At 67.6% G+C, this 27,307-nt stretch overlaps 1 protein-coding gene across 1 annotated transcript; it reads right to left on the reverse strand.

Moving 5' to 3' along the window:
• Positions 1 to 1,363: 1,363 nt before the first annotated feature.
• RXRA (retinoid X receptor alpha) lies at positions 1,364 to 27,105 on the reverse strand. The gene is given in 12 exon segments (XM_053908504.1): positions 1,364 to 2,624; positions 4,200 to 4,305; positions 5,997 to 6,088; positions 8,221 to 8,353; positions 10,128 to 10,257; positions 12,961 to 12,983; positions 12,986 to 13,036; positions 13,039 to 13,101; positions 13,104 to 13,127; positions 20,914 to 21,093; positions 21,426 to 21,578; positions 26,887 to 27,105. Coding segments are annotated over 12 exon segments (1,200 nt in total). The 5' UTR covers positions 26,984 to 27,105; the 3' UTR covers positions 1,364 to 2,476.
• Between the last annotated feature and the right edge of the window lie 202 nt (positions 27,106 to 27,307).

Raw genomic sequence — 27,307 nt, forward strand, 5'->3', positions numbered from 1 at the left:
GGGCGTGGGGCCATCTTCCCCCAGAGACCGTGTGTTTCCAGGTGACAAGGGCAGGCTGGCTTCCAAGGAGACACTTGACGGGGGTTGTGGGGGGGGGGGCAAGCCAGAGCCCGGCTTTGCGGACACCTTGCAGACGCGGGACGCGGTCATCTGGGCTCCTCTGCCGTGGGAACCCCGTCTGCATGTCAAAGCGGGGCAAGTGCGCGGAGGCACCTGCAGGCCGGGGCCCGGGCGGCGTCCAGCCCGGCCGAGGCGGGACGGGCAAGAGGTGGCTAACGAGCTGATGTTAGTGCTATCTTTAGAAAATTAAAGATTGTCCCACCAAAATAATAATAATAATAATAATAATAATTACAAAAAAAATCACCTTAATGGAACCAGATTGGTAATACTATTAAAGGTCTGGTCACATAAAAATCCTACCTCTCTACTGAGCGACGGGCCGTCGCCCCATCTACCACCTTCTCCAACAGCACTGGATGGATGACAAGGACAGCAGACAGATGGAAAAGAAGGGCAGCCCAAGGGTCTGGGACGCTGTGCCTGCGGGCTGGGGGGGGGGGGGGGGGGCGGGGCGCAGAGGGGCTGGGGGTTTCTGGCTGTCGAGGCGGCGGGAGCCCGGGGGCCTCAGTGCTTTACGGACTAACAGCCGGGGCCCCCGGGGCCCGGAACGATGACGTTCCCGCGTGCCCGAGGGGGCGGGATGGAGAGGACCGGGGGCACCAGGGATGCTGGGCGAGGGGCAGTCTACCACTTATTTCCACGACCGGGGACCCCGCGAGGGAGTCCCCAAGAGTCCCTGCGTCGCTGCTGGTCACAACGGAGCCCCCAAAGGCTGCTGAGATTTGGGGGAGCGTCTGGGAGCTGGGCAGGCCCCAGCACACCCCGCCTCTGCCGCCCGCCCAGCAGGGGACACCTCCCCACGTGATGGGGTGGACGGTGGAGAAAGGAGGGTTTTGTGCCACCTCAGGGCTTCTGCCTGGAGCCTCACTTTCCAGCTTGGCCGGGGACTCTGGAAGGAGAAGAGCCACAGCTACTTTCCCCACGGAGGCCTGAGGGCCAGCAGGCCTGCCTCAGGACCCCCCACCCAGGGTACAGGCCATCCCCTCAAGGGCCGAGAGGGCTGGAGCCGTCTGCATCCCCTCACCCCCCCATCCCTGCTCAGGCCCCCACCAGTGACAAACGCTGGGTTCGTGGAGTATGAGGCGTGAGAATGGAAAGTACTCAGACCAAAGGGAGGGCATTACAGTGCAAAAGAAGCCGGTTCAACCTGAGAGAGCCCCTGCACCCCCGAAGCTCGGAGCGTGCCCCCCCCCCCCCCCCCCCCCCGCCCAGGAGGCAGCACCCCTGCCCAGGTCGGCAGAGAGGCTACGGAAGCAGGCGCTGGGCTGGACTGGGGAGCCATCAGCCGCAGCAGATGTCCGATGGAGCCCCGTGTAAGGCCGTTGCCCAGACAAGACAGCAGCCGGGCCGGCTGTCCCCGAGGGGCATCTAGCCACAGGCCCGAGGACGCTGGCACGCGACGTCCCCGATTCCGAGAGGCTCCTACACGCAACAGCCAGCCAGCCAAGGGGGCCGCTCTCCCAGCAGCTCCAGGAAGCGGCCCCACTGTCCTGCCGGGCCTCTGGCTCTCCATGCCCCCCCACCCCTGCGGGCCTCCCCTCCTCCCACCGCTGCGGGCCTCCCCGGAGGCCGTCTCTGCCCGCGAGGTCAGCTGAGTCACAGCAGCGTGGCCGGGACTTCTAGGAAGGCCGGGAAGCGGGCTCGCCCTCCAGGAACCGGGCGTGAGCCCGCCCCTCCTCACAGGCCGAAACAGAAGGCAGAACGGAGGACGGGCCACGCACGGGGTCTGGCTACCCTGGGTCGGACGGGGCTGTGCGAGCGAAGAAGCTGAAACCACGGTGATGCAGAGAGAAAACCGAGGTGGGAAGGTGGGCGACCCCGGTCCCGGCAGCCTCGAGGTGGCCCCAGAACCCTGCACGGAGGTCAGTTCCCGTTCCGGTCGGCTCGGGGGCCAAGTTGCAAGCCATCTTTGGGAAGGGGCTGCTGGCCCGTCCCTGCGAGGGAAGGGGAGCCCGGGGCCCCGGAGCCCCTCTCAAGTGCCCCGGGGCGGGGGGCGGTGCAGGTGGGGTCGTTGGCAGCCCACCACTGACGCCGGGCGGGGCGCGCTGGCCGGGGGGGCCCCTGACGGGTGGCGAAGGGGTCACTGCAGACACAGGAGGGTGGCGGGGATGTTCCGAACACCAGCGGCTGCTACAGCTCCAGGGCAGGCCGGCGGCCAGATGAGCCGCGCTGCCCTGAACGTAAGGAGGCGTCGGCAACTCTTAGGCTTAGCAGGCTGCGCCCCCACGTCGAACAGGCCAGGCGGAGAAGGGGCGGGGACGGGCCTCGGCCGGGACGAGCAGCTGGCGGCCAGGCGGGGTGGCCAGGCCGGGGGTGGGGGGGGGCGGGCGGGCGCGAAGGACGGGCCGCGGGCCTAAGTCATTTGGTGTGGAGCTTCCAGCATCTCCATGAGGAAGGTGTCGATGGGCGTGTCCCCGATGAGTTTGAAGAAGAAAAGGTGTTCCAGGCACTTGAGGCCGATGGAGCGCAGAGCAGGAAGGCGCAGCAGCAGCTTGGCGAACCTGTGGGAGGGCCCGTGGAAGAGGAAGCGGTGGCCGCCTGCTGGGCGCCTGGGGACAGGACCCAGGTGGGTCCTGCGCCCACCGCCCACCGGTGCTGAGCCCGAGGGGGAGGTGGGGCCGCTCAGCCGGCCAGGGCCTGGGGGCGGGAACAGGCGGGGTGGACACAAGACCCCGAAGGAAGATCCAGGGAAGAGAGACCTGGGATGAAGAGTCAGGGCCAGGCAGTGGCTGGGCTGGTGCAGGCTGAGTCGGGCATTACAGGAAAGCTAAAATGTGTGGGTTCCCTCCAAGGGCAATAGGGAGCCACAGCAGGATTTTAAGTCGGGGAGAGAGCTACAAAAACGGATCTGAGTATCAGCAGTGCCTCTGGCCACAGCGGGGAGACTAAGGTGGGGCCGTTCGTGGGCCGGGCAGCAGGTCTGTGCTCGAGCAAGCCTCACCCCATAAAGCGCTGGCATCCCGGGTGCCCCATGCCAACGCCCACCCCTTCCCCAGAAATAGCTCTATTGGAGCTGGGCCAGAGGCATGATCCCCAGGCCCTGCCCGGCCCCTGGGGGTGGGGAGGGGCAGACTGACTGGGGGAGGGAAGGGGGAAGGCTGGGGCTCTTGGAGGAGGGTCACCAGGCTTAGCTGCTCTGCCACCAAGGATAGTGCCCTGTCCCCTCCGGGGATGTCCACAGCTGCCCCCCCCCCAGCAACCACACGGACCCTCGAGAGGCTGCGGGGCCTCGTTAACTATTCACAGCGTCTGTATTTCAGGGGAGAAAGCCCTGGGGTTGGCTGCCATGCAACCCACGTTTTAAAGGCAAAAACGCAGCAGAGAGGCTGGACCGGGGCCAGAGAAAGCGGTTTTCTGCTGAGCTGGCGAGATGGGCTGCGGCGTGCAGCCAGGAAAAACAAGCAGGCCTGCCCTCCATCCTCCCCGGGAAGTTTCAGTTTAAACCAAACCAGATGAGGCTGGGAGGGAGCGGGGCACAGTCGGGTGCGCGAGCCAGCGGGCACCGCGGGGCGGGCGGCGGAGAGGGAGGTCTGGTGTCCGGGGCCGGGGGGCACACGCCCTGCCAGGAGAGGCCCTTTCGGAGGGAGGGGCTAGAGTAGGACGACAGGCACAGCAGCAGCAAGCCACCTCCTGTGCGTCTGGCACTGTGGACCCAGAAATGAGGCCCAGCCCTTCCGGTGCCCCCCCGTCAGGTGGGAGGCAAACTCTGAACACGTTTATGAGGCACCCGCTCTGTGCTGGCCTCCGTCCCTGCTGGGGGCTAGCACGCAAAGGCCCCGCCTCTAGGGGTTCCCTTCCGGGGCGGAGGAGACCACTGGCTTCGTTTTCATACCCCACGGAGACCAGCACCCGCCGCGTGCGGACCGTTTCCGGTGAGTTGCAGGGGTGTGACAGCGCATCCGCGGGGTCCCCACCCTCCGCACACCTTCCCTGACGGAGGCGGTGCCGCCTTCTAATTCCCACAGCCGTGCGGGAGAGCTGGTGGCAGTCCGGCCTGGGGCCGGGGGGTCTGGGGTGAGGCCCCGAGGGCCCCCGGGGCAGGGGGCCGGGGCAGGGGGCTGGGGCCGCGGGCTCACCTTCCCGGCTGCTCAGGGTACTTGTGTTTGCAGTATGCCTCCAGGGACGCGTAGACCTTCTCCCGCAGGGCCTCCACCTCCGCTGGGTTCGAGAGCCCCTTGGAGTCTGCAGGGGAAGGGGCTGCGGGTCAGAGGCCTTCGCCCAGGAGGCTGCACGGGACACCCGGGCACTCAGGCGAGCTCCCCGCTCGGACGAAGCCGGCAGCTGCGGGCGGGCTCTGGGTCCCGACTTGCCACTCGCTGGCCACGGGACCTCGGGCCCATCCCTGGACTTCGCGACACAGCTTCCCCATTGGGGCTCAAACGCAAGGGGACCGCCGTCCCCCCCCCCCCGGTTACCGTGGCAACCAGGCTAATGTCCCACCCTTGCTGCACTTGGGACTCCGTTCCTTTGAGGTGGATGAAAGCTCTGAACCTTCACCCCAGCAACACCCCAGAAACAGCACCCCCCCCCCCGGAGTCCTGGGACCCTGAGGGCGGGAGCCCGGTCCGGAAGGGGCTCTGCCCGTGGACGGCGATGCCCGGGACCACAGCCACCAAAGCCTCCAGGGCCCGCCGGTGGGATCCGAGGCGCACAGGGTGTGCCGGGGCTCGGCTGGGTGAGCGTCGTGGGGCTTCCGGAACCAGTCAGAGCCCACCGGGCCAGGCAGCTCCGTCCAGCGTCCTCTCTGCCTCCTTGTCTCCCGGGGCTTCCCAAGGCCCCACAAGCCAACGTGAGACGAGCCCACCTCTCCCCGCAGCAGCCAGCACTTGGTGGTATCGCACTAGGGTTCACGAGGCCCTGGGTCTGGTCCCAGCCAAGTGTGGTCCAACCTGATGGCTTGGGGGCCGGAGGCTGGAGCCCACCACTGCCCGCTTGCTGCCGTCTGAAGCCGCCGCGGCCCCACAGCGGCTCAGCCACGGGACGGGCCTGCCGTCGGGTCGCCTCTGGGCCCCGGGTCGGGGGGCGCTCACAGCAGCACTGCCCTGGCAGCCTGACATCCCAGCAGGTGCGCTGAGGTCCACGGCTTGAATGCCGCAGGAGGCCTGGGGTCCTGGGCCTCTCGGGGACGCGCCAGGCTTCTCCTTAGCTCAGCGCCCCCAGGCCCTGAGGAGGCCCCAGCTCCAGCCATCTCCTTCCTGTCCCCAGCAGCCCCACACCCAGGACTCGGGCAGCGAAGGGGCACCAGCGGCCGGGCCACGCACAACTTGAACAGGGACCCCACCCGGGCGGGGCCGAGATGTGTGGCCCGGCCTCCCATGCTGGCAGGATCACAGGCTTAGAGCATAAATCTGGGGGACAAGATGCCCCACAGAAACGGGGTCTCCCCTAAAGGAGACGTTCACGGATCCACAGGCGGATCCCTCAGCACTGGAGCGGCCACCAGGCAGGAAGGCAGGGGGGCCCGCTAACCCCCCCCACCCCCGCCCCCGTCTTCACCACGGCCCGGCCAGCTCGCCCACCTCTCCCTAGAAGCCCGCGGCGGCCCCGAGCCTGCCCCCCTGCGTCCCCACCCGCCCCTGGCAGACCGTCCAGGCTCCAGACCTTCCCTACTAGAAGTCCACGAAGAGGCTGCCGCTTCCAGTGACCGGGGTTCTGGCGGCCGGTGGTGCCACACCACGGACGCGGGGCTCAGAGGGCTCGGCCACAGGCCACGCCGCACCGCGAAGGAGGAGCGCGAGTCACTGAGCCCCACTGCCCGCGGAGGCCGCCACGTTCTCACGCTCACAAGAGCCACGAGAAGAAGGCGGCTCCGCCAGCCAGGAGGCCACGAGCAATGGGCCGCGAGCGCCCGGGGCGAGCCAGGGGGGCCGTACCGGGGTTGAAGAGGACGATGGCGCGCAGGCAGCCCAGCTCCGTCTTGTCCATCTGCATGTCCCGCATCTTGGACACGAGCTCCGTCAGCACCCTGCGGAGGACGCAGCACCGCGGTCCCAGTCAGGCCGTGGCCTCGCCGGGGACCCCCGCGGCTTCCCCAGAGGACTCGCTCGGGAAGCGGCGTGGACGCCGGGCACAGCCGAGAACGGCCGGGCCAAACCCGGGAGCCGCCCGGCCGGGGCCTGACGTCCCCCGCGCCCCCGCGTGTGGTCCCACCCGGAGACGGGCGGCTCCCTTTCCTTTCTCAGGACGGTCGGCAGGTGGCATTTGCCAGGAAGGGACCTGCGACAGCGGCACCGAGGGGAGCCAGGGACCCGGACACGGTGGGAAGAGTCCGCCGCCACGGCTCCCCACGGCTCGAAGCAGGGCCGTGGCGCACGGCACCCACACCGCTCCTGTGGGTCCCCAGGACGCGGCCCCCCCCTTGCTCCCTCCCAGGCGCCCGAGGGGGCTTCACTTCCAGACCAAGCCACGCCACCTGTCACAGGGCGAGCCCCGACCCAACCTCAGCTGGCCCAGCCCCTGCGGGCAGCGGGCTCCTGGGTCCCCGGGCTGCCTGCGCTCCCCGACCTCGTCGGCCTGCTCCCTGGCCCCCAGAACTCGACGGCCGTGTCCAAGAAGTGGCAAGTGTCTGGAGAGGCTGGGCCACAGGGGACCAAGGACGGTGGCCTGGGAAGAACCTGGATGATGGCCCTGAGGAGCCAGGGAGCCCCCAAGGGTCTGCGGGCTGGAGAGGGGAAGATCCCAGGGAGCCTCGGGGACAGAGCGGGAGGGGACAGGCGCTTACACGCCCCACCACCTCTGCTGCGGCCAGCGGGGCCCCGAGGCAGGGGTCACCCGTTCCATTCGCTCGAAGGGCAAGGAGGAGCGGATTCCTTCTGATGCCGCTCTGGGCCCACTCGGGGTACAGCCCCACGCCTCTGTCGCTGTCACCTCTCTAGCAGCTGTGACACAGAACTGGCGGCTGGGTGCACGGTTGGGGCTGCATTCCTAAAGCAAAGCAGATCCCAGCAGGCGATCCCCTCTAAAGAAGGCCTCTGTGGACAATGGTTGCACCCCGCAGCTGCCTTTGCTGGCACCTTGTACGTCAGCCTGTTAAAGGCCCTGAGAAGTCCTGCAGCAAAGACACACCTATATGCTGCTTAAACCAGCACTTGCCAGGGTACGTGGCCCCAGCCCGTTTGCACTTGACACATCCCGGGCAGCTCGAGGGCCGACTTCTTGGTTCTACCAGAACTGCCCTACAGGGCAGCGTGGTTCCTGCGTTTATTCTCCCGTGGGGGACGGCCGGGGGGCCCCGCTCACCTCTGACTTCAGGGCTCCCATACTCGGGCTCCCTGGGAGCCCTGCCACCACCTTCCCTCACTGCTCCCGTGCTGCGTCCCCTGCCCCAGGGAGACCCTACGACGCCTCTCCCAGCCCTTCCTCTGCAGCTGGCTCAACCAGACACCCAGGTGCCTGCAGCCGGGGACGGGCAGCTCCTGTCCTCCCTGCCGGGTGGAGCACAAGGGAGCTGTGTGTGTGGAGCGAGACTGAAGGCGTGGGGCTCCCCCACCCCTGCCAGCGCTGCCTCCCTGCGTGTATGCTACGGAGCGCAGGGGTGCGGGGAGGTGAAGGAGCAGCGGCCGACACGGCAGGGCGCTCTCAGGCTTCGACGTATTAAAAACACAGCAGCTGCTGTAAGACGGTGACTCCTCCTTTTCAGAAAGTGCAGTGCTCCTTCCGCAGCACAGGAGTTTAAAGAGAGCCAGGAGGGGACCCCCGGGGGGCTCCGTCGGTTAAGCTTCCGACTTCGGCTCGGGTCATGATCTCACGGTTCGTGGGTTCGAGCCCCGCGTCGGGCTCTGCGCTGACGGCTCGGGGCCTGGAGCCTGCTTCGGATTCTGTGTCTCCCTCCCTCTCTGCCCCTCCCCTGCTCGTTCTCCCTCTCTCTCCCTCTCTCTCAAAAATGAATAAATGTTAGAAAAAATTTTTTTAATAAAATAAAATAAAGAGAGCCGGGAGGAAATGCATCAAAACGTTAGGCTGCGGCTGCTGGGTGCCCCTCGCTGACAGACTTAGGGAGACGTGAACCTTCGTGCCTACACTTCCGTTTCCACATCTGGAACCCGCGTGAACGGAACCCACGCTAAGCGGGACGGGAATGTGGGCCGGGGGCCCCACCTGTCAAAGATAGCGCCCACCCCGGCGCTGTGGGCGCTGTTCCGGTGGACGTGCAGCCCGGTGGCCAGGAGGATCCCGTCCTTCACGGCGATGGACCGGTGGGAGAAGGAGGCGATGAGCAGCTCGTTCCAGCCTGGGGGGAGGAGGGCGCAGGGTCACGCGGCTGCGTCCGGGCCCCGGGGCCACCCTTCCCCCCACGGGGCTGCCATCCAAAGGCAGCACGCTCTATCACAGGACCATCCCAAAGTGGGGTCTGGGGAACCCCTACACGAGCGTGCCACAGGAACAAGGTTCCCAAGCACCTATGTTTGGGAAATGCCTCTTTCTTCTACGGTGCAAACTGGGGCAATAAAGGCCCTGAGAAGTCCTGCACAGAGCACCCAATTTGGCTCTGTTTAACCAGGTGCTCCCAAACTCATGTGCCCAGAGAAGTCTCTTCCCACAAGGGTGCACAAGCCACGGAGGATGTGGGGGACTCTCTCCGGGGCGACCCCAGAGCTGCTTCCGCGAACCTTGTCTCAGCAGCGAACTCTCGCGTTAACGTGTGCCACCTGGGGCACCACCAAATAGTACGTTATCAAAGTGAAATAAGGCTGGGCCTCAGGCAAACCGGACCCTCTCTTTACATGAGTTCCCAGCGCAGACAGACCAGAGCAGGCATCTCGGGTCAGGAAAAGGTACGGAAGAAAAAGCTGAAATGGAAACAATTTCTGTGCTTGGTTCTCACTGACTCCCGTGGAACTGGGAAGCCCGGAGCCTCTTCCCCAAGGACAGCGCAATTCACAGCCACACTCCCAAGGGCTCGGAAGGCTCCGGGCTCCGTGGCAGACGGGATCACGTGGACCATCCCGTTCAATACTGACTACAATCCTACAACAAAACCAGGAGTAGCCCCGTTTTACAGAAGGGGAAACTGAGGCACAGCAGGGGTTACCCCACCACAGTGAGTCAGGTCGAGAACGTGGGCCTCTGCCCACCTTTCCCCGATGGCTCTGGGTGTTGGGTTTTATGCCCCCACTAGAGTGGGAGCTCTTGGAGAAGGCGCCCCTCCCCTCCCCGCCAGGCTGGGGGCAGAGCCGGCCCCAAGAGCACCTGTCCTCCCCAGCCGGCCCTAGCCCTGACACCGTGGGATCACTCAGGAGTCACTCTGCTCTCCCTGCTGCCCCGCGGGGCCTGCCCGGTCCCTTCCTACCTCTGGGCCCGGCTGCCTGCCTGGTCCCCTCCTACCTCTGGGCCCGGCTGCCCTCTGCCATTCGCTCAGCGCCCAGCCAGGGACACGGCCGGGGTCAGGGTACGGCCTCAGCCGGTGGACACAGCACCACCCAGCATGTGCAGGTGGCCCGGTGGGGCAGGAGGCTGGCGGGGGGGGGGGGGGGGGGTGCCCCTGCCAGCACCCTCTGAAGGAAGGCCCAGCATAGCTGGTTCCCCCGTCCCTGCTGTCCCTCTGGCAGGAACTTGCTCTGAGGACCCTAGTCTCACGGCAGAAACAGGTTTCCACCTGGCACGCCCATCACGTGTCAGGAACTGGGCCTGAGCTGAACCCCAGTGCCGACACTCCCACCCACCTGCCGGCATCGCGACCCCCACCCAGAGAAGGAGCTGAGGCCTCGGTGTGGGGAGAGGGCAGGACACACACACAACCCCCCCCACCGGGGCAGCCCGTGACAGTCACAGGCCCCTCACCCTCTCCAGAGGTCCCCAGACAGCGCTTTACCTCTCAGAAGGCCACTTAGAAACCCCAAACCCAATACCTCCTCCGGGAGGGCGGAGCGAGGCCAGACGGGGCAGGGAGCCCCACGCTGCAGGAGGATGGGGCGTCCCGGGGTCTGGCCCAACCACGGGGCCCCAAGGCCCATGCCCTCTCCCCTCCGATGCCTTCCCCGGCCCCGACCGGACCGGCCACTTACCTGCCCTCAGCAGGATGACCTGGTCGTCCAGGGGCAGCTCTGAGAAGTGCGGGATCCGCTTGGCCCACTCGACCAGGGTAAAGAGCTGCTTGTCCGCTGCCTGGCAGATGTTGGTGACGGGGTCGTTGGGCTGGGCGGGGGGAGGGGCACACGGTGAGCGCCCTGCTGGGAACGAGGCCCGGACCGGGTCCCCCCACCCCCACCGCGGCACCTGCCCCGGGCTGAGGAAGGCCCCAAGACCAATGTGCGAACGGGCCACTTTACATCTCCCTTTGGGGGCGTGCCCCGGTGGGACGACGACGGCGGAGGAGACCGGGTCAGAGACGGGAGCGGTGAGCAGGAGAGACGCTCGCTGCAGGACGCGAGCCAGGACGCCTCCGGCACCCGGAAGGGCAAGGGGGCGTCCTCCCCGGCAGGACCCAGCCCTGCCACACCCGACCCCAGTCCGCAGACGCGGATCAGGGACCGCGGCCCTCCAGGACCAGGACCCGTAAGATACTAAGCACACTGTCGTCTCGAGCACTGGGTGCGGGGCCTTGTGACCCTGTGGCGCAATCAGGGAAAGAGCAAGGCTAGTGTGAAGCTGGAGCTGGGCCGGGGGGCCCCCGGGGGGGCGGAGGACAGTGCTGGCCCCTCCGTGCCATTTCTTCCTCCCAGCTGTGGAGACGGTATCCAGATGCGGGCCATCAGAGCCCCTTCTGCAAAGTTCTAGCCAGAAGGGACCTCTCCACTCATCGTCACCGATGACGATGAGGATCCTGGCAGGCGGAGCCTCGGGTCCTGAGCGAGGGGGGGGCGGGGGCAGAAATCCGTCGCTCCGGGAACCACAAGGGCCGGGGCCCCTGGCAGGGGCAAAGGCTCCTCTGAGGAGCTTCCCCCAGACAGCGGCCACCTGCCCTAAAGGGAGGGCGCGGTCTCTCAACACCCGGGGTCCCGCGGGAGGGGCCTGCTGAGGGCTTGCACGGGAAAGCCGGGGTGACAAACTGTCACTGAGGCCACCAGGCGGGGAGGGGCTGGGTGAGCAGGGCGGGACGCGGGCTGTAGGAATAGGCGTCAGCCAGGGCTTCTGGGGCTCACGGGACCCCAGCCCAGGGTGACGGCCCCCGGCACACCCTTATACTTGCCCTCACCCCAAAATCCCTCTGCTGCCCAGGGCTGGCCTGTGGGGGTGGGCGTTCCCTCCTGCGTTCCCTGCAGCAGATTCCACATCGACCAGAAGCCAGGGGCCAGGCTCTGCTCAGGGCACATGTGTCCCCACGCAGCACCCACCATCATCCGCACTGGCACAGAGGCTGGCCTGCGTGGGGTCCCCAGCTCACGAGGGCGACACACCCAGTAGGTAGCCTTGTCCGAGGCCACCCCTGCCGGGCTCTGCGCCTCTGGCCCCGTCAGGTGGAAACGGGCCTGGGGAACTGGGGAAGCCTTGTGGAGCGGGGGGGGGGGGGGGCACGTGGAGGAGCCTCAAAGCTCCTGGAGGCAGCCCAGGGAACCGGGCCTCCCTGGCCACCGGCAGTTGGCCCCCTAGGAGCCCACGAGGGGCCCAGCGCAGCCCCTGAACCACTCCCGGGCAGTGGCCTCTGCAGCTGGCCCGCACAGGGTCACGTTGTCCCAAGAGATGACAGCAGCCCCCCCCGCCCCCCGGCCCCAGGGCGCGAAAGGTACCCCTCCAGAGTGAGCCACCCTCCTGCTGCCTGAGGGACGGGGCCTAATGCGTTGTGCCGACCCAGAGGAAGCTGTAACAAGGCCAGCCACAGGAAGGCAGCTGGCGCCCCCCAATGCCAGCCCTCGGCACGGCCCGAAGCTCCCGGCCGGTTCTGAGGGCAGGGGGAGCAGGTGGCAGCTGGTTGTTCCTAATAACGTCTGCACTCGACAGAAGAAAAACGTTGGCAGCCCTTGGTCTATCTCCCGATTTTGTCCCGGAGCTTCTGTCCCACCGTGAACCCCTCGAAGCCGGCCCCCCCATCCCGGGGCCCTGAGGGGTGGGCTGGTCCACAAGCAGAGTGCCGGATGCCTGCCTTCGGGCCCCGCGTGCACCTGCTCCCCGGTGGGCACCAGAGCGGAGGCCCGACAGGGGCTGTGGCCCTGGGCACCGGGCGCCCCCACGGGGGTCCGGGGAAGCCAGGTGGCCAGCCACGGTGGCCTCACAGTGCCGGGGCCTCATGAGCACATGGGACACGCGTAGCCGGGGTGAGGGCTGTGTGTGAGCACCCGCGGGCAGGCGGGGTCCCTGGCCGGGGCCGGAGAATTAACCCACCACGCACCCGCCATCGGCTGCCGTGTGCCGGGGGCCGTGAAGGGAGCTCTGAGCCACGCCCTGGGGCCAGGCCCGCCTTCACAGGGCCGTAGAGGAAGGCCACAGGGGGCAAGGGCCCCGGGGAAGAGAGACCCCTTAGCCCAGACAGACGCGTGAGGAGGAATCAGAGAGAGCTGCACGTGCAAGGGCCCTGGCGGTGCACGGGTGGACGAACAGGGCGTGTCCAGCACGGTGGGAGCCACGGCGAGCCGGGCGGAGGACGGAGGGAGAGAGGCCAGCGCCACCTCGGGGCTGGCCACAGGCTCTGGGCCCAGCCCCGACCCCCACGTGGGCACACAGGCGAAACAGCAGAGTGGCCTGTACACCTGGGGCACATACGGGACCCCCGACACCCAGCTGAGCGCGGGCTGCAGGCCCCGTGGGGCAGGACAGCACGTGCGGGGTCCCGGGCGTCAGCACGGCCGACAGATGGGGCCTCTCGCCCGCCAACGCTCACCAGGGGCCAGCGGTCCCCAGGCAATGCCGGCCCCTGCGGTCCCGGTGGGGAGGGGGGACCACGTGGGCAGGGGTGGCGCTCACCGAGTTGGGGTTCAGCCCCATGTCGCGTCCACGTACGTCTCGGTCTTGGGCTCGACGGCCAGCTCCGCCTCCAGAATCTCTCTACCGGCATGTCCTCGTTGGCACTGCTGGTGGACTCCACCTCTTTCTCGTTCCGGTCCTGCCCCGCTGCCTCTCCTCCTGCACGGCTGCAGGGTGAGGGAGGCCATGGTCAGCCCGCGGCTCCCTGGGCAGCGCCCCCCCCCCCCCGACCAGGGGCCAAGCCGTGTCGGCCCCGAGCCAGCGTGCCCGCCAGGGCCAGTGAGGGCCAGACCACGGCCCCGTCTCTGCCTCTCAGCAGCCACACACACTCACAGAGCACACCCGCCTCTCGTTAATTCGTCCGGCTAATTCCACATCAGGACCTGTCCGGGGCCAGGCATACACAGGCCAGGGCACACGGGGCCCAGCTCTCGTGCAGCTGACGGATGGTTCAGCAGGAGCCTGACGTGCAGCGAGAAGGTTTTGATGGACTATGGGCTCAGACAAAGCCAGGAAGGCTGCCCGGAAGAAGCGGCAAGAAAAGTAAAGAGGCACGAAAGACAAGGGTAATAGTTCAGGCATAGGAGGCAGCGTGTGCAAAGGCCAGAGCCAATCAGAGATACTCCTGATGAATGGGCCTCTCACACCAGCTGGAGACCCGGTACAAGGGGTACACGGGAGCAGGGGCAAGTTCCTGTGCCACAGGAAAGGGACAGATTAGGACACACATCTCTAAAAGTCCCATCCAGCTGCAGAAAGAAAAGGGGGGCCCAGGGGAGACCAGGAGCTGGATGCCAACCCAGAGGCATCAGCCAGGATGGCCTGGGGCAGCCCGGTAGGGAATGGGGCAGCCTGGGGCTGGAGGGCTGAGCAGATGGGTGGACAGGGCACGGCCCAGTCCCTGGGAGCCCAGGGAGAGAAGCCGACGGAAGCAGGCAGAGAGGAGGGCATTCACTTGCACACTGCCCCAAGGAGACCCACGTGGACAGAAGGAGGACGCCAGGGCACCGTGCGGATGGGCGTTTACAGACCTCAGACTTCAGAGTCCACGAAGCTCAAACTGCCCTTCCCAAGAGAGGCCGGGACCCAGGGGTCAGGCTGTGGACCCCACCCAGAGCCCCACAAGCACCCAAGATGGCTCCTCGGGGCTTGCCGCAGCCTCCTGGGGGACCCCCACCTCCACCCCTCCTCTCCGGTAAGAGAACTAAGGGCCCTGGACTGGGGCAAACGAGTCAGCCGTAGGGAAAAGTCACAGCCTGCAGCCCGTGCGGGGCCAGAAGGGCTGTCCACACGGCACTGTTTCAGCCTGAGCCAGCTAGGAGTGTCGGGAATGCCCAGATGCCGTCACAGCAGCCTCCCCCAGGCCCACCCTCCTATGGTCCCCTCCCCCAGGCCCCTGGGGTGGCCTCGACCTCCTCAGGGCCGGCTCCTCGGCCCCCCCGCCCCCAGACAAGGCCCTCGGTTTCTTGAAGACCCCATCACAGAGTGGGAGCTTGGTGAGGGGACTTCCAAGAGGTGTAGCACGGAGACCTTTGTCCCCTGGCCCATCTAAGCTGAGAGGAAGGGCCTGGAAACAGCCCCTCGCCACAGAGCCCAGAGGCAGGCCGACCCCTGGGAGGCCCCGAGGACCGAGAGAGCTGGACCCACCTCTTGCGGCCACATCCAAGCCCAGAGGGCTCCCAGTAAGAGGCAGAAGATAACCCTGGGCTGGGGGAGCCCCGCATGCCAGGCCCAGGTCCCCCACAGCACCCCAGGGGTACAGGCAGCTCACTCCCTTACTGGAAACCCGAGGGCTTTGAGACCTGGGCCGGTGCTCGTGGCACACAGTCCTCGGACGCAGCCCCTCGCAGCCCCCCATGACTGCACCCGGCAGGCCGCTCTGCCGAGCAAGTGCCCGACAAACCTCATGAGCCCCTCAGAACCCTCACCTGGATGGATGCCCAGACCACCCGACTCGGAGCAGCTCGCTCACCATCCCGCTCCTGGATCGCAGGACCCGGGCCCCACCGTCCCGCTCCTAGATCGCACCCTGAGCTGCAGCACCAGAGGCCCTGGCGAACGGCCAGCTCCTGGGGGGCCCGTGGGTAGAGCACGAAGATAAAATACAGTGACGTTTGCAAGGAGCCGAACCTGCAGCCCCCAGGTCACGCTCCTGCATAGGAGCCAGCTGAGGTCAGCTGACTCCAACCGCTGCAGGCCCTCTGGACCACTGCCCAGCTTCCGGCCAGCCCTGGAGGTGGGGGCTCAGCCAGGGGGCCTCACGGCCCTCCCGAGGATGCTGGCCAGACCCTCCTCCTCCAGCGGGCCTTTCCTTGTGCCATCCGGGTCTCCCACTCCCCATTGCTGACCAGCTCCCTGATTTATATTCCCAAAGCCAGCTCAGAGCCCCTGCCCTGCAGACCTCAGCCCGGCATCCCGCCCTCACACCCTCACACTCTCAGGGCACTGCGCCCAGTGCCCTCTTTCCTGGTCCAATGTCCTGGGGCAGTGCCTTCTGGAGAGCGGAAGGTGCAGCCTGACCTGGGGCTTCCTGAGTCAATGGCCCCCTGGGCCTCAGATGGGCTCATTCTCCCCTCCAGGACATCTCTGTGGGGCACAGCACGTCCCCGGGTCTCACAGATGCCAGCTGTCACGAGACCAGCTCCTTGAACCTCCAGACCCCACCCCCCTGCCCTGGCTCTGAGGGCCTGAACTCAGGCTGCCTTACCAAGTCCTCTCCCCTTTGGTTTCCTGATGGGTTTGGCAAATGCAACGGTTTGGCAGGAGGGAGGGAGGGCGGGAAGAGGCGTCCGTGGCTCTGGAGCCTCCCCGCCCAGCCTCGGCTCTCACCTGCCACCTCCTCCCAAGGCCATGGCTCCTGGGGATCAGCCCTCCCCCGGGGATCCACGAGCCCCCGTTCCTCTCTCGCCACTCCAGCCCCGGGGGGGCATGAGGGCTCCCTGACGGTGCTGGCCCCAAGGTCCCACAGGCCTGCCTGGTTCCCGGAGCACAGCCCACAGTTCCCTGACAGCCCAAACGGACACCTCTGTACCACCCCGCGGGGCTCCCTGAGGGCAGGCGATGTCTGCCACGCTGGCCGGTGGCTATTTAGAGCCAACCCCGGGCCAGAGGCTATACTCTCCGAGACCCAGAGCACGGAAGAGGGCCTTTGCGCTCACAGAGCGCGACTCAAGGACGGGGGCCAGCTCAGCACCTGCAAAATCACAGCAGCTGGGCCGAAGAGCCAGGCAGGAAGCCCAAGTCAGAGTTTCTGCAAGGCTGGCGCTTCCCAAAGGCCGACAGCAGGTGGGGGCTGCGGGGGGCGGGGGGAGCTCCAGCTGGCGGGCAGGTGGCGAGGAGGCACGGTCGTGCTCCGGGCCCTCTCCAGCCAGGCTTCCAGACCCCAACATGTGGCAGGTGCCGGGCTGGGCAGGGCACCTCCTCGTGGTCACCCTGCTGCCACCGTGCACGGACTGACACAGCCAGCAGCTGGGGTGACGGACACAGAGTCCAGGCAGGCCCGTGTCCCCGAGACCCTGAGGTGGGGGGGGGGGGGGTGGTCCCCGGGGGTCTGTGCTCTGGGCACAATCCGAAACCCTCAGGGCCAGCACACAGCCTAGAGGCATGCGCTTTGGCTCAACTGCCTCGTTCTTCCAGCTGGGGACGCAGGTCCAGAGCAGCACGGGGGCACGGCTGAGCTCACAGGACAGCGGGTGGCTCCGGGCGCCGTGGCCCTGCCCTGCCCCCGCCAGCTGTGTGGCCCCGCTTCCCCCCGCCCCGGAGGGAGCACCGCAGCCCCGGCCCGGGCTGGCCCCGCGCGGCGCTCCCGCCTCCGGCCCCCACACTCCCCACACGCCGGTCACAGATTTCCTCCCACTGCACAGGCGGGCGGACGGGGCGGCCCGGTGTGGGGGCAGCGCCCGGGGTGGCAGCGGCGGGTGGGGGTCCCCGGCACCTGCCTCCTCGGCGGGGGCGGCGCGAATTAATTAGCCAATGCTTCGTGAAGCACTTTGAAGCCGTGGAGGGCCGGCACCTCTGAGCGGCATCATTATAAATATTATGGTTGTATTTGTAGATGGCGGAGGGGGCGGGAGGAGCCCGGGATTTATGTTTTGCCAGCTCAGTCACCTTCTAGACGTAGTCACGTTTGACTTACGTTTCTGCCAGCGCCAAGGAGCCTCAGGCGGGAGGCGTCTGCGAGCACAGGGCCTCGTTCCCTGCCCCCCCCCGCCCCCACCCTGGGCCTGAGCCTCCCCCCCCTCCCGGAAGACCAGAGAGGGGGCCGCCAGACATGCGCCTGGGAGGGGGGCTCCACACCCGACAAGAGCGGGGTCCCAGGCATCAAGGGAGACGCTGACATGGGGGTCGGGGCAGCGGGGGCCACCCCCGACCCACTGCCGTGTCCGCTGCACCCCTGCGGGCCGTGGGGGCTGGGCGGGAAGCCAGGCGGGGGAGGGGGTGGCTATGGGAGCAGCACCCAGCCCCGCCGCCTCCTCTGTTTCCAGCAGAGACAGGCAGGCCCGGCCCACGCCCCTTCTTTAGCCGGGGCCACTGAGACCCAGAGAGGAGGTGTCCTGCCGGAGGGGCTCTCTAGCTCAGAGGACACGTTCCCCCTTCCTTCGGGACTCAATCCAGGACAGTCAAGGAGTCTATACTAGAGAGCAGCCACACACACACACGCGCGCACACACACACACACACACGAGGCGCTGCCCTCTCTGCACCCCGGTCTTTGGGTTGGGAGACGGAGCACAGAAAGCAAAGGGAGGCAGGAAGGAAGCAGGGAGAGGCCTTCCTGGAGGAAGAAGAAGGAAGCAGAGAGGCATACAGAGGGGCGACCCCTCCAGCCTGGAACAGCACCACCCCTGGTGGGGGCCGGATCCCCCCATCGGACCAGGAGTGCCAGCAGGCCCCCCGAGCCCTGCCCCCGCGTGCTCCAGCAGACAGGCCCGGGCTCAGCCTGGCGGACGGCTGGCATGTCCCCCCCGGAATGCCGTGGAGCGAGTCCCAGGTGGTGCAGGTGCGTGCAGGCCCCGGCATTGCCCAACACAGACGGTATCTGCCTGCCTGCAGCGCCCCTCATCAGCCAGCACGCGGCGGGGCGGTCCCCATCCGTGCCCACCCCGACCGCGCCCTCCCGCACCGCACTGGGCAGCGCTGCCCGGGCCCGCGCCTGGGTCCTCACCCGTGACAGAGGCGTGATTGAGGGCCTCACTGACGGGCCCCGCAGCCCGGGCCAGCCTAGAAGCCAACACCTCACATCCCACGCGCTCCTCTACGGCCCACGGTCCCACTACAGCAGCCTTGTCCCCAGGGCAGCAGACAGGAAAAGAGCTGTTTCGGGACCAGTTCCGGGGCGGGGGGGGGGGAGCTGGGGGCAGTCCCCAGCCCCCAGTCACAGGCCTCTTGGCCTGGGAGACCGTGGAGCCCCCTGCGGGGCCAGCACTAAAGCCACACTGCGGCCACTGGTCACCCCTCCCAAGGGTGAGGCTGTGGCCTGGGCCCTGCCACAGAGCTACACACGGGAAAGCATGGGTAAGAGCGGCGTCTGAGGCACGAGAGAGCTCCGGAGGAGGGTTTTTACCGCACGTTCGTGACTCATAAATCCAGTACGAGGCAAAGGGGAGGTGGGCCCTGACGGGATCAGGTATTTATCTAACGGCCCATAAATCAGGTCTCGAGGGCCGTGCGCCGCCTCGGGAATGCGCCCAAAGCACCAGACTTATCCATCAGGCGAGGGAGACAAACGGGCTGGTGCCACCCCGGACCAAGCCAACGGCTGCAGACGGGATTCGGCCTGTGCTGGCCCGGAGACCCCCCAGGTGCCCACCCCTGCAGCCCGTCTCTCTGTGAGTGAAGTCAGGGCAGAATCCCCACACGACGGGCAAGGGGGCTAGAGCGAGTGTGAAGACGGGCCCGGTGCCCAGTGAGGCCCCGCACGAAGCAGCTGTTTCTAACAGCCACTCGCAAGACCCGGTCACTGTGGGCGCCAGGAGGGGGGTCAGACCAGGTCTCCCCAGCCCTGGGACCCTGCAGCATCCACTCTCTCCCAGACCTTCGGGAGGTCAGGCAGCTGGGGTCTGATGACGCTCAGGCTGAGGGGGCCCGAGAGGGATCCACATTTAGCAGACAGTCCCGGGGACCCACGGAGGGTGACTCTCTGGGGCCGGGAATGGCATCCAGGCCTCGCAGCATGCCGTATCTGCTGATGCCCTCGGCCTCTGCACACGCCATCCCTTCCGGCTAGGCACCCGGTCTACCCGACACCCTTCCGCTCTGAAGGCATCAGCCTGACATCTGCCTGCAGCTGGGTCACCGCCTCCTCTGTGTCCCCTGCCAGCGCTGAGCACACCTGGGGGCCCCGCCTGGTAACGTGAATATCCCTTGCAGTGGACGCATGCCCACGGCTCGCTGCTGCGTGCCCAGTGCCCAGCGTGGCGCCTGGCACCAGGAGTGCCGAGCTCGGCCAGTGAGTGGTCTCGGGCGCTGACCCGAGCTCGCTCTGTGCTGGGGTGTCCTCAAGGGAGCCCGAGCCTCCCCCCAGCCCACTGGCACCTGGCCATCTGGCCAGTGCCCTACGCCCGGGGAACACACTCATCCACCACCCACCATGCGCCTGCCCCGCCCAAGTCCCCATCCCGGGAACACAGCTGCACGGGTGGCCACCCCCGGCCAGCCCTCCCTGATTACAAAGGGCACCCAGAGGAACCAGGGCGGGGTGCACACCTCCTCTGGCCCCCTGGATAGCGTAAAGGAACGAGGACAGCACCAGGGGCCTGGGTCCCGCCTGGCATGTGGCCTCGGGCAAGCCCTGGACCCTCTGGGCTTCAGCTCCTCTGCCTGTCCGAGGAAGGGTGGGTGGGCAGACACTCCTCGAGGCCCCGGCCAGCCCCTGCAGCTCAGCGCTGCAGCTCCCGAGGCCCCTCCCTGGCCGGAAGCAGTGCCAGATGCAGGACATCCCGTCGTCCCGCTTGCCCTCGTGGCCTTGAGGAAGAAGTCCCACAGGACCACCTGGCCCGGCTGGGGTCTCAAGTTTCCTAACAAGGACGAGTGGGGTAAAACAGGAAATGAGACGAGAGCCGCAGGCACCCCAGGGGACGGTCCTAGGTGGTGAGGCACCACTGGAGGCCCCACGAGGAGGTCCAAGACCCACACCCTGACCCCAAGCAGCACTTCTCCAGCCCCGCGAGGCGCCGGCTGCGAGACTGAGCGCAGAGGCAGACGTAACAGCGACCCAGGATGCAGGAGTCATCAAGCCTGCAGATGGGGAAACCGAAGCCCATGGACGCACCGCAAGTTGGGGTCAAGGGCTCAGACCCAGGTCTGGCTGAACAACTGGACGATTTCAATGACCTCAGGTGACCTTCCCTACCTGCCCCGACCCCCTGCCCCTAACAAACAGTTGTCAATAAAATGGGCTCCGAATCCAAGGCGGAGACGCCCACTGAAGGAGGTCCGAGGGAGGGGAAGGCGGGCCCCCACCCCCCCACCCCCGCATGCAGCAGGGCTCAGCGGCACCCCCAGGGCGGCTGGGGCTCCCTGCTCCACTCTGCCCCCTCATCAGCGCTGTCCCCGCCACGGCGTCCCCGACTGTCCCCTTACCAGTTGGCTGCAACACGACCTCAGGACCCTCCCTCTCCCCATCTCCCACGTGCAGCCTCGGCCCTCGCCCGCCCGGGTCCCAGAGCCCACGCCCTGGGCCACCGGCACCTGAAGAGGCTTTGATCGCGTTCCCCGCCCGGGGCTGAGAGCCGCCAGCGGGCAGGATGGAGGCGGCCCCCGCTAAGCCCAGGGCCTGGCAAACAGCAGGCGCCGGGTGAAGAGCAGGCGGGACCAGGGCCCGGGGAGAGCCACGGGGGCTGGCCCCTGGAGGGAGCGAGCGCCCCGTCGCGGCGGCGGGGCGTGGGAGGGGCGGGGCCGTGGGAGGGGCGGGGCCGTGGGAGGAGCTGCGGGGACGGCACCGGGCGGGCCTACCTTCGCGCTTCATGCCCATGGCCAGGCACTTCTGGTAGCGGCAGTACTGGCAGCGGTTGCGTTGCCGCTTGTCGATCAGACAGTCCTTGTTGTCCCGGCAGGTGTAGGTCAGGTCCTTGCGCACCGTCCGCTTGAAGAAGCCCTTGCAGCCCTCGCAGCTGTACACCCCGTAGTGCTTGCCTGCGGGGAGCGGGGCCTTGAGCACGGCGCCCGAGCGCGTGGGGCCTCCTCCACTCCCGCGGTCAGCGGCCGGGGTGCAGGGGCACGAGGCCGGGCCGGCCCCCTTCGCCGTCGACCCCCCCCTCCCCCCCCCCCCCCCCCCCGCGACGGAGGCCTCCAGGCCCCGCCCACCGCCGTCCCCCCTGCGGCCTCCCCTGCTCTCGATCCCTGTGCTGCGCGAAACCCCCTCCTGGGCCCAGCCAGCCGCCCGCCTCCCCGCACCGCTGCGCCCTGCCCGTGGTGGGGGGTGGGGGGGGGAGTCCTGCGGTCCCGCCGCAACCACGACGGCCTACCTGAGGAGCGGTCCCCGCAGATGGCACAGATGTGCTTGGTGAAGGACGCCATGTTCCCTGAGGGGTGGGCCGGGACTTTGAGGACACCATTGAGGCCCAGCGGGGGCTTGATGTCCTCGCTGCTGCTGACGGGGTTCATGGGCGAGCTGAGCTGAGGAGGGAAAACCGGGGGCGTCCAGGGGGGCACGTGCCAGCATCCCCCCCACCAGCCCTACCGTAGGAAGGTGCCAATGAACCCCCCCCCCCCCACCTTGCAGAGAGGAAACCGAGGCTCAGAGAGGGGCGATGCCAGCCACGGGCCACACAGCACAGGAGCGGCAGGGCCCAGCCCCGCTGAGCCCTGCCCTGACTTCAGGGACCCCCCCCCCCCCCGCCATGGCCTCAGAGGAGGACCCCCCAGGGCCCTGCTTACACCCCGACTCTCACCCACCTCCCATCACTAAGCGAGCCCTGGACAGGGCAGCGTGAGCTCGCGCCCCTCCCCTGTGAGGCAGGCACTTTGTTTTGGGGACCCCCAACCCGCAGCTGGGCGCCGAGGCCTGGTCACGGCAAGGAAAGGGAGCTGGGGTCCACCTCGGCAGCACACCGCCGGGTGGGGTGGGTGGGGGAAGCTCGGATCACGTGACCCAAGGAGAGCGGGACAGACAGCGCCCCGCCCCACCCGGAGGCTGACAGCCCCATGCTGCCCAGGAGGAAGCGTGGGAACCTCACCGTCACCCTGGCAACAGCTGCCGCTGCAATGACACAGCAGTTTTGGTTCCGCTGCATCCACCCCAGCTCTCCCGGCAGCGCTAGGGCCCAGGGGTGCTTCCCGCTGCGCCCACAGGCTGGCCTGTCTCCACTGGCGCCAGGACCCCGGCCCGGCGGCCCCCGGCCCCCCACTTCTGCAAACCCTGACAAAGGCGGAAACCGGGCGGTGTGCACGTCTCTGGGGAAGGACAGCAGGCGCCTGGCTGCCCCCGGGTAGCCCCGGGCCCCTCCTGCCAGCGGGAACCTCACCTCCTTCCTTCCCCACGGCCCCCGACCTCCACCGTTTTCTCACGGGGCAGCGAGAACTTGGTGCTCCGAGAACACGAAGCACAAGGCCCCCAATGCCTGTTTCCACGCTGGCCTGGGAGGCTGGGAGGGTCCTTCCAGCCCCCGTGGCTCTGGGGCCCTCCCCCGCCCGGGGCCCTGTGACTCTGAGTGCACTGACCACCCCCCCACCCCCCCACCCGGGACTCCGGGGGGCTCCCAAGAAACCCCTGGGGGCCATCAGGTGAGAGGGCGCCACGGACCAGAGCGGCCTGTCCACTGGCACCAGGGCACTCTCTGCGCACCGTCCCCAGGCCTGGGAGCGTTTCCCACAGGAAAGGGGACAGAGAAGGGGCCGTTTGCGGAGGGCCCTGTGCCCAGGTGCGCCACACACGTTCGCCTCTGCCATGTCCCTGTCCCTTCCCAGATATGGATGTGGAGGCTCAGGAGGTCAGGGGCCCGGCAGGCAGGCCTCTGGGTAGCAGGCTGTGGGCACCAAGGCGATGCCCGCATGCTGCAGGGGGAACAGGCCCAGAGCCACTCGGGGACCCCACCGGTCACACGCCGTTCCCTAAGTGCCCAGCGACACAGGACACATAGCCCCGCGCAGCCCTGCAGAGCTCGCTGGCTTGGTGGGGACGGGGCGGAGGCGGGTGGTGGGGACAGCACAGCTTATGGCAGGGCCCCCGGATTATGCCCTCCTCCATCCACTGTGTGGCTTTGGGGAAATTATTCAATCATTCCGAGCCTGAGGTTCGTCGTGGGCCAAGCTGAGGGCCGCCGTCAGGAAAACTGAGCCGACACAGGGGCAGCTTGCTACACACACTCGGCCTCCAGGAGACGTCGCGGGCTGGGTCCCAGGCGGAGGGGCCGCTGAGCCGTTCGGGAAGGGCGCGACATGGGTGCAGAGGGGGCCGACGGGGGGGGGGCGGGGGGGGGAGTCACTGAGGACATGGGAGCGGGAGGCCTGCCCCTGCTGCAGCCTTCCCCACGCTGTGGGAGCCCGGCCAGGACCCCACGTGGCTGGATCCACTCGAGGGCACCAGGGAGAGGAACCTGGGCATTTCCTCTTTCATGCTTGCCCACACCGTGCTGGGTGGGTGGCAGGCCACCTGCCCTGTCCCCCGTGTACATGCAGGCCCTAAGAACTGGTGACTGCCCTAGGTAAACTGAGGCAGGGCCACTGCAGTGAGGAAGGCAGGGCGGGCCCCACGTGGGAAGGAGCTCCAGGCGGGAAGGACCGTCAGTGCCGTGGCTGGCGGCCATGTGCCGGGGGCATCCCTGCCCTCCCGGCCTCAGGCTTCCCAGGGGCACAGCAGTCAGCCCAGAGGCCTCTGGGAGCCCTAGGAGACCCTGCACACGTGGGGAGACGAGGCTGGCTGTAGCCCCCACTCACCACAGGCCTGGGGCCACCCACATCGATCCTTTGCCTCAACTAGTAAACGGTGCCCATGAGGCCACCAGGGCCAGGCTGTGCGGGGTCAGGGGTCACACTTCGCCCTTCCCAGCTCCAAGCTGATGTGCCTTGGGCTGGCCCCCCCATTCTTTGAGGAGCTGTGCCCCCTCCCCCCTGCACCCCATCCACGGTGCCAACAGCCCCTGGCTAGGGCCTGGAGGCCATGTGGTGTGGCCAGGGTGGGGCCCAGTCCCATTTCCCCTTTCATATCCTTGGCATTTTTTTCAGTTCCCACTGGAGCCTACAGGACTCGCTGACAACCAGCAGCCTCATCAGGGCCCCGCCAGGGTCTCCTGCCGCCTCTGGAGGCTCCTCTCTTCTGCACCCACCACACTCTTCCTCCTGAGCCAACAGCAGGCTTCCCCCCCATCCGCGGCCAGAACTGGGGGTGGAGGCTCAGGCCTGCCGCTGCGAGACCAGGCCCTTGGCCTCGCCTGCCTCACAGGACCCGCAAGGCAGGGGCAAACCGTGGGGACGCCCTGTCCTTGGAGGCCTCACGGCCACGGGACCGCCGACAAAGAGCAGGCAGTGCCAGCCGGCCCACTGGCCTGAGCAGATCCCCCACCAGGGGAGGTCTGCTGGGCTGGCGAGGGCTACATGCTGTGGTGCCCACGGCAGGCCCGGTGGGGCCAGAGGGCTCTGGGGCGCGGTGGGGGTGCTCCTGGGCCCTGTGCTGAGCCCCCAGACCAGGAAAGAGGCACAGGGCAGCCCGGGGGCCGGCGCCTGGGATCTGGACCCCCAGGCACCCATTTCTGGGCAGGGAGGGCAAAGCGAGGCAGACCGGGGGCGCTGGCGGGCCTTCTGGGCTGCGTGGACTCAAGCAGGCAGCCCTCGGCAGGGCGCCAGCCCTTCTCCGGCAGCAGAAATCGGAGAACCTCGCTGGTTCCGCCAACCATGACTTCGCGGTTGTGGTTTTGGGGCAGAGGGTGGGGCATGCCCCCCTTTGAACTCCACCCACACTCTTTGTGAATATGGGGAACCCCAGGTTTCCAGGATGAGCTGCTGAAGCCCAGAAGCTCCACTCACTCCAGGAAGGCGCTACCGGGAAACTGAGGCCTCGCCAGGATGGGCAGCCACAGGGGAGGCCGAGTGCGCGGCTCAGACCGTGGCAAAACTCACTGTGGCGCGACTGACTGATGGACAGAGGGACACGTGGGACGGGTGGCCACAGCACAGCAGTGACCATCTGGGGCACAGCGGGCTTGCTCCCCACACCCTCTCCCAGGCCTGACTCTTGCCCCGATCCCCTCATCAGCCTCAAGGGGCCTGGGGCCCCTCACTCACACGCAACCTGGATTCAACCAGCACCACCAAGTGCCAGGAACCTGGCTGGGTGCCGAGAATAAGAGAGAACAGGACAGATGTGGTCCCCCAAACCCCTCACTCCCCAGTACTACCCCCCCCCCACTCCCAGACGGGCAAACAGTGCCAAGTGGCAGGTGACCCCAAGGTCTGGGGGACACCACTGCCACGCCCAGGCTCCTGCTGTACACGAGCCCTCAGGGTGTCCAGGGCAGGTGGTAGGCCTACGACCAGCAAGGAGCCTCATGGGGCTGAGGGCCAGCAGGTGCCTGCCTCTGTCGCGGTCCCCAGGGGGGCAGGTGCAAGCTCAGTCTTCATCTGCCCCCTGGCTCGCTGTGCAGCCAGCAAGAATTGGGGGTGGGGCGGCTGTGCTAAAAATAACCTGGCCAGGCCCAGCAAAGCAGCCGAGCCTCCCTCAGGCCAGCACCTCAGGCCTCCTGCCTGCTCCGGGGGCCAGGTGATGCGAGAGGAGCACGGGAGCTCCGCACTGACGCCTGAGACCCCAGCTCTTTTGCTCCCGTCCCCCAGACACAAAAGGTTGACAAGGTCACTCTGGAAAAGCCAGCAAGATTCTCCCCCCAAGGGCCAGCTCTGGAGGCCCAGCGAGAGGGGCAGTGGGCTGGCTCCAGCTCGGTGGTACCCCGGGGCCAGCAGCGAAGGGGACTGCCCCGCAGGCAGGGGCTTGGGAGCCCATAGGATGTGGCTGTCACGAGGGCATGTGTGGCTCTGGACAGGGAAGCCTGCGCCCAAGTCTCTCCCCAGGAGGCTGTCCTGAGGCTCCGTGGAGATGTGCCCCGAGGCTCTCCACCACGGGGCTGTCATCTCGGGGCAAGAATGGCCGAACCCAGCCTTGGACTCGGACCTATTTCAGGAAGGACGGCTCGAGCCCCAGAGAGAGGGAGGTCCCGCTAGGATTCAGGCAGGCCCTCTGGCCACCCAGCAAGAAACCCAGCAGGAACCGCACGGAGCTGGGAGAGAGGACACCCCGCTGGGCCCCCGGGGACCCGTCACCACCCAGGGATCTCCAGAAGAGCTCCGGACGGCTCTGCAGGGGTTTGGACGACAGGTGCCCAGGGGAGGGTGGACTGGGCCCCCACGGTCCCCACGGCAAGAACCAGACCGAGCCAGGCCCCGCCAGGCACCACTTCCTTCCTGATTCAGAAACAACCCTGAAAGCCAGACTGTTCCAAACCCACGCCCGTGGAAAATCCCACCGAGCCCTGACAGATGAGCTGAGGCCACCGTGGGGCCTGGGGCCCGGCCTGAGGAGGGCACATCGACACAGCGCCCGGAGACACCACCCGGGGCTCTGGGCCCGGGGCGCCGGAACCACCTGGTGTGGGCATGCGAGGCAGCCAGGAGGGAAGGGCCGAGAAGGGACAGGGGCTCAGGGGGGTGGGTGGGTGTGAATGCTGAGGAAGGCGGCACCCCGCCCTACAGAGCTCCGAGTCAGGGGAGCAAGGGAGCCCCCCGCGGGGTGGGTGGGGGGGGGGCCACACTGGAGGAAACGACCAGCAGCGGGGAGGCCAGCTGATGACCTCGGAGAGTCGAGGGCCAGGGAGTCAGCCAGACCCGGGTCAAACTCAGGCCGAAGCCACCGCTCGCTCTGAGGCTCGGCTTCCCAGACATAAAGGGGGGAGAGGACCCCCCGAGGGTCCGCAGGATGGGGCCCGCCTCTGCGCTTACCTGGGGGGCTGCTGGTGCCGAAGCCCAGGGTGGGCGTGGTGGGCACTGACATGGAGTGGGGGCCCATGGGGGAGCTGATGACCGAGAACGGTGGGCCCATGCCGTTGATGGGCGGGCTCAGGGTGCTGATGGGCGAGTGCAGCTGGCCGGGGGAGCCGAGCGAGGAGCCGATGCCGGGCCCCAGAGAGGGGTGCAGCGAGGGGGGCGGCCATGGAGCCACGCCCCGTGGGGGAGTTGAGGGAAGAGGAGTTCACCTGGGTGGAGAAATCTGCAAGACAAGAACCCAGAGGCGGGCGGTCAGGAACCCACATGGCCCCGGCCTGCTCCACGCAGGGCGCAGAGACCGCGGCGAGGCCGGGCCCCAGCGCCCCCCGTAGCGATCGTAACGGCTCGGGCCACAGATTCCCCCCAACACGAGGTCCGG

This window comes from Panthera pardus, unplaced genomic scaffold (assembly GCF_024362965.1).
Source record: "Panthera pardus isolate Hobbes unplaced genomic scaffold, ASM2436296v1 HiC_scaffold_20, whole genome shotgun sequence".
NCBI classification, from domain to species: Eukaryota; Metazoa; Chordata; class Mammalia; order Carnivora; family Felidae; genus Panthera; species Panthera pardus.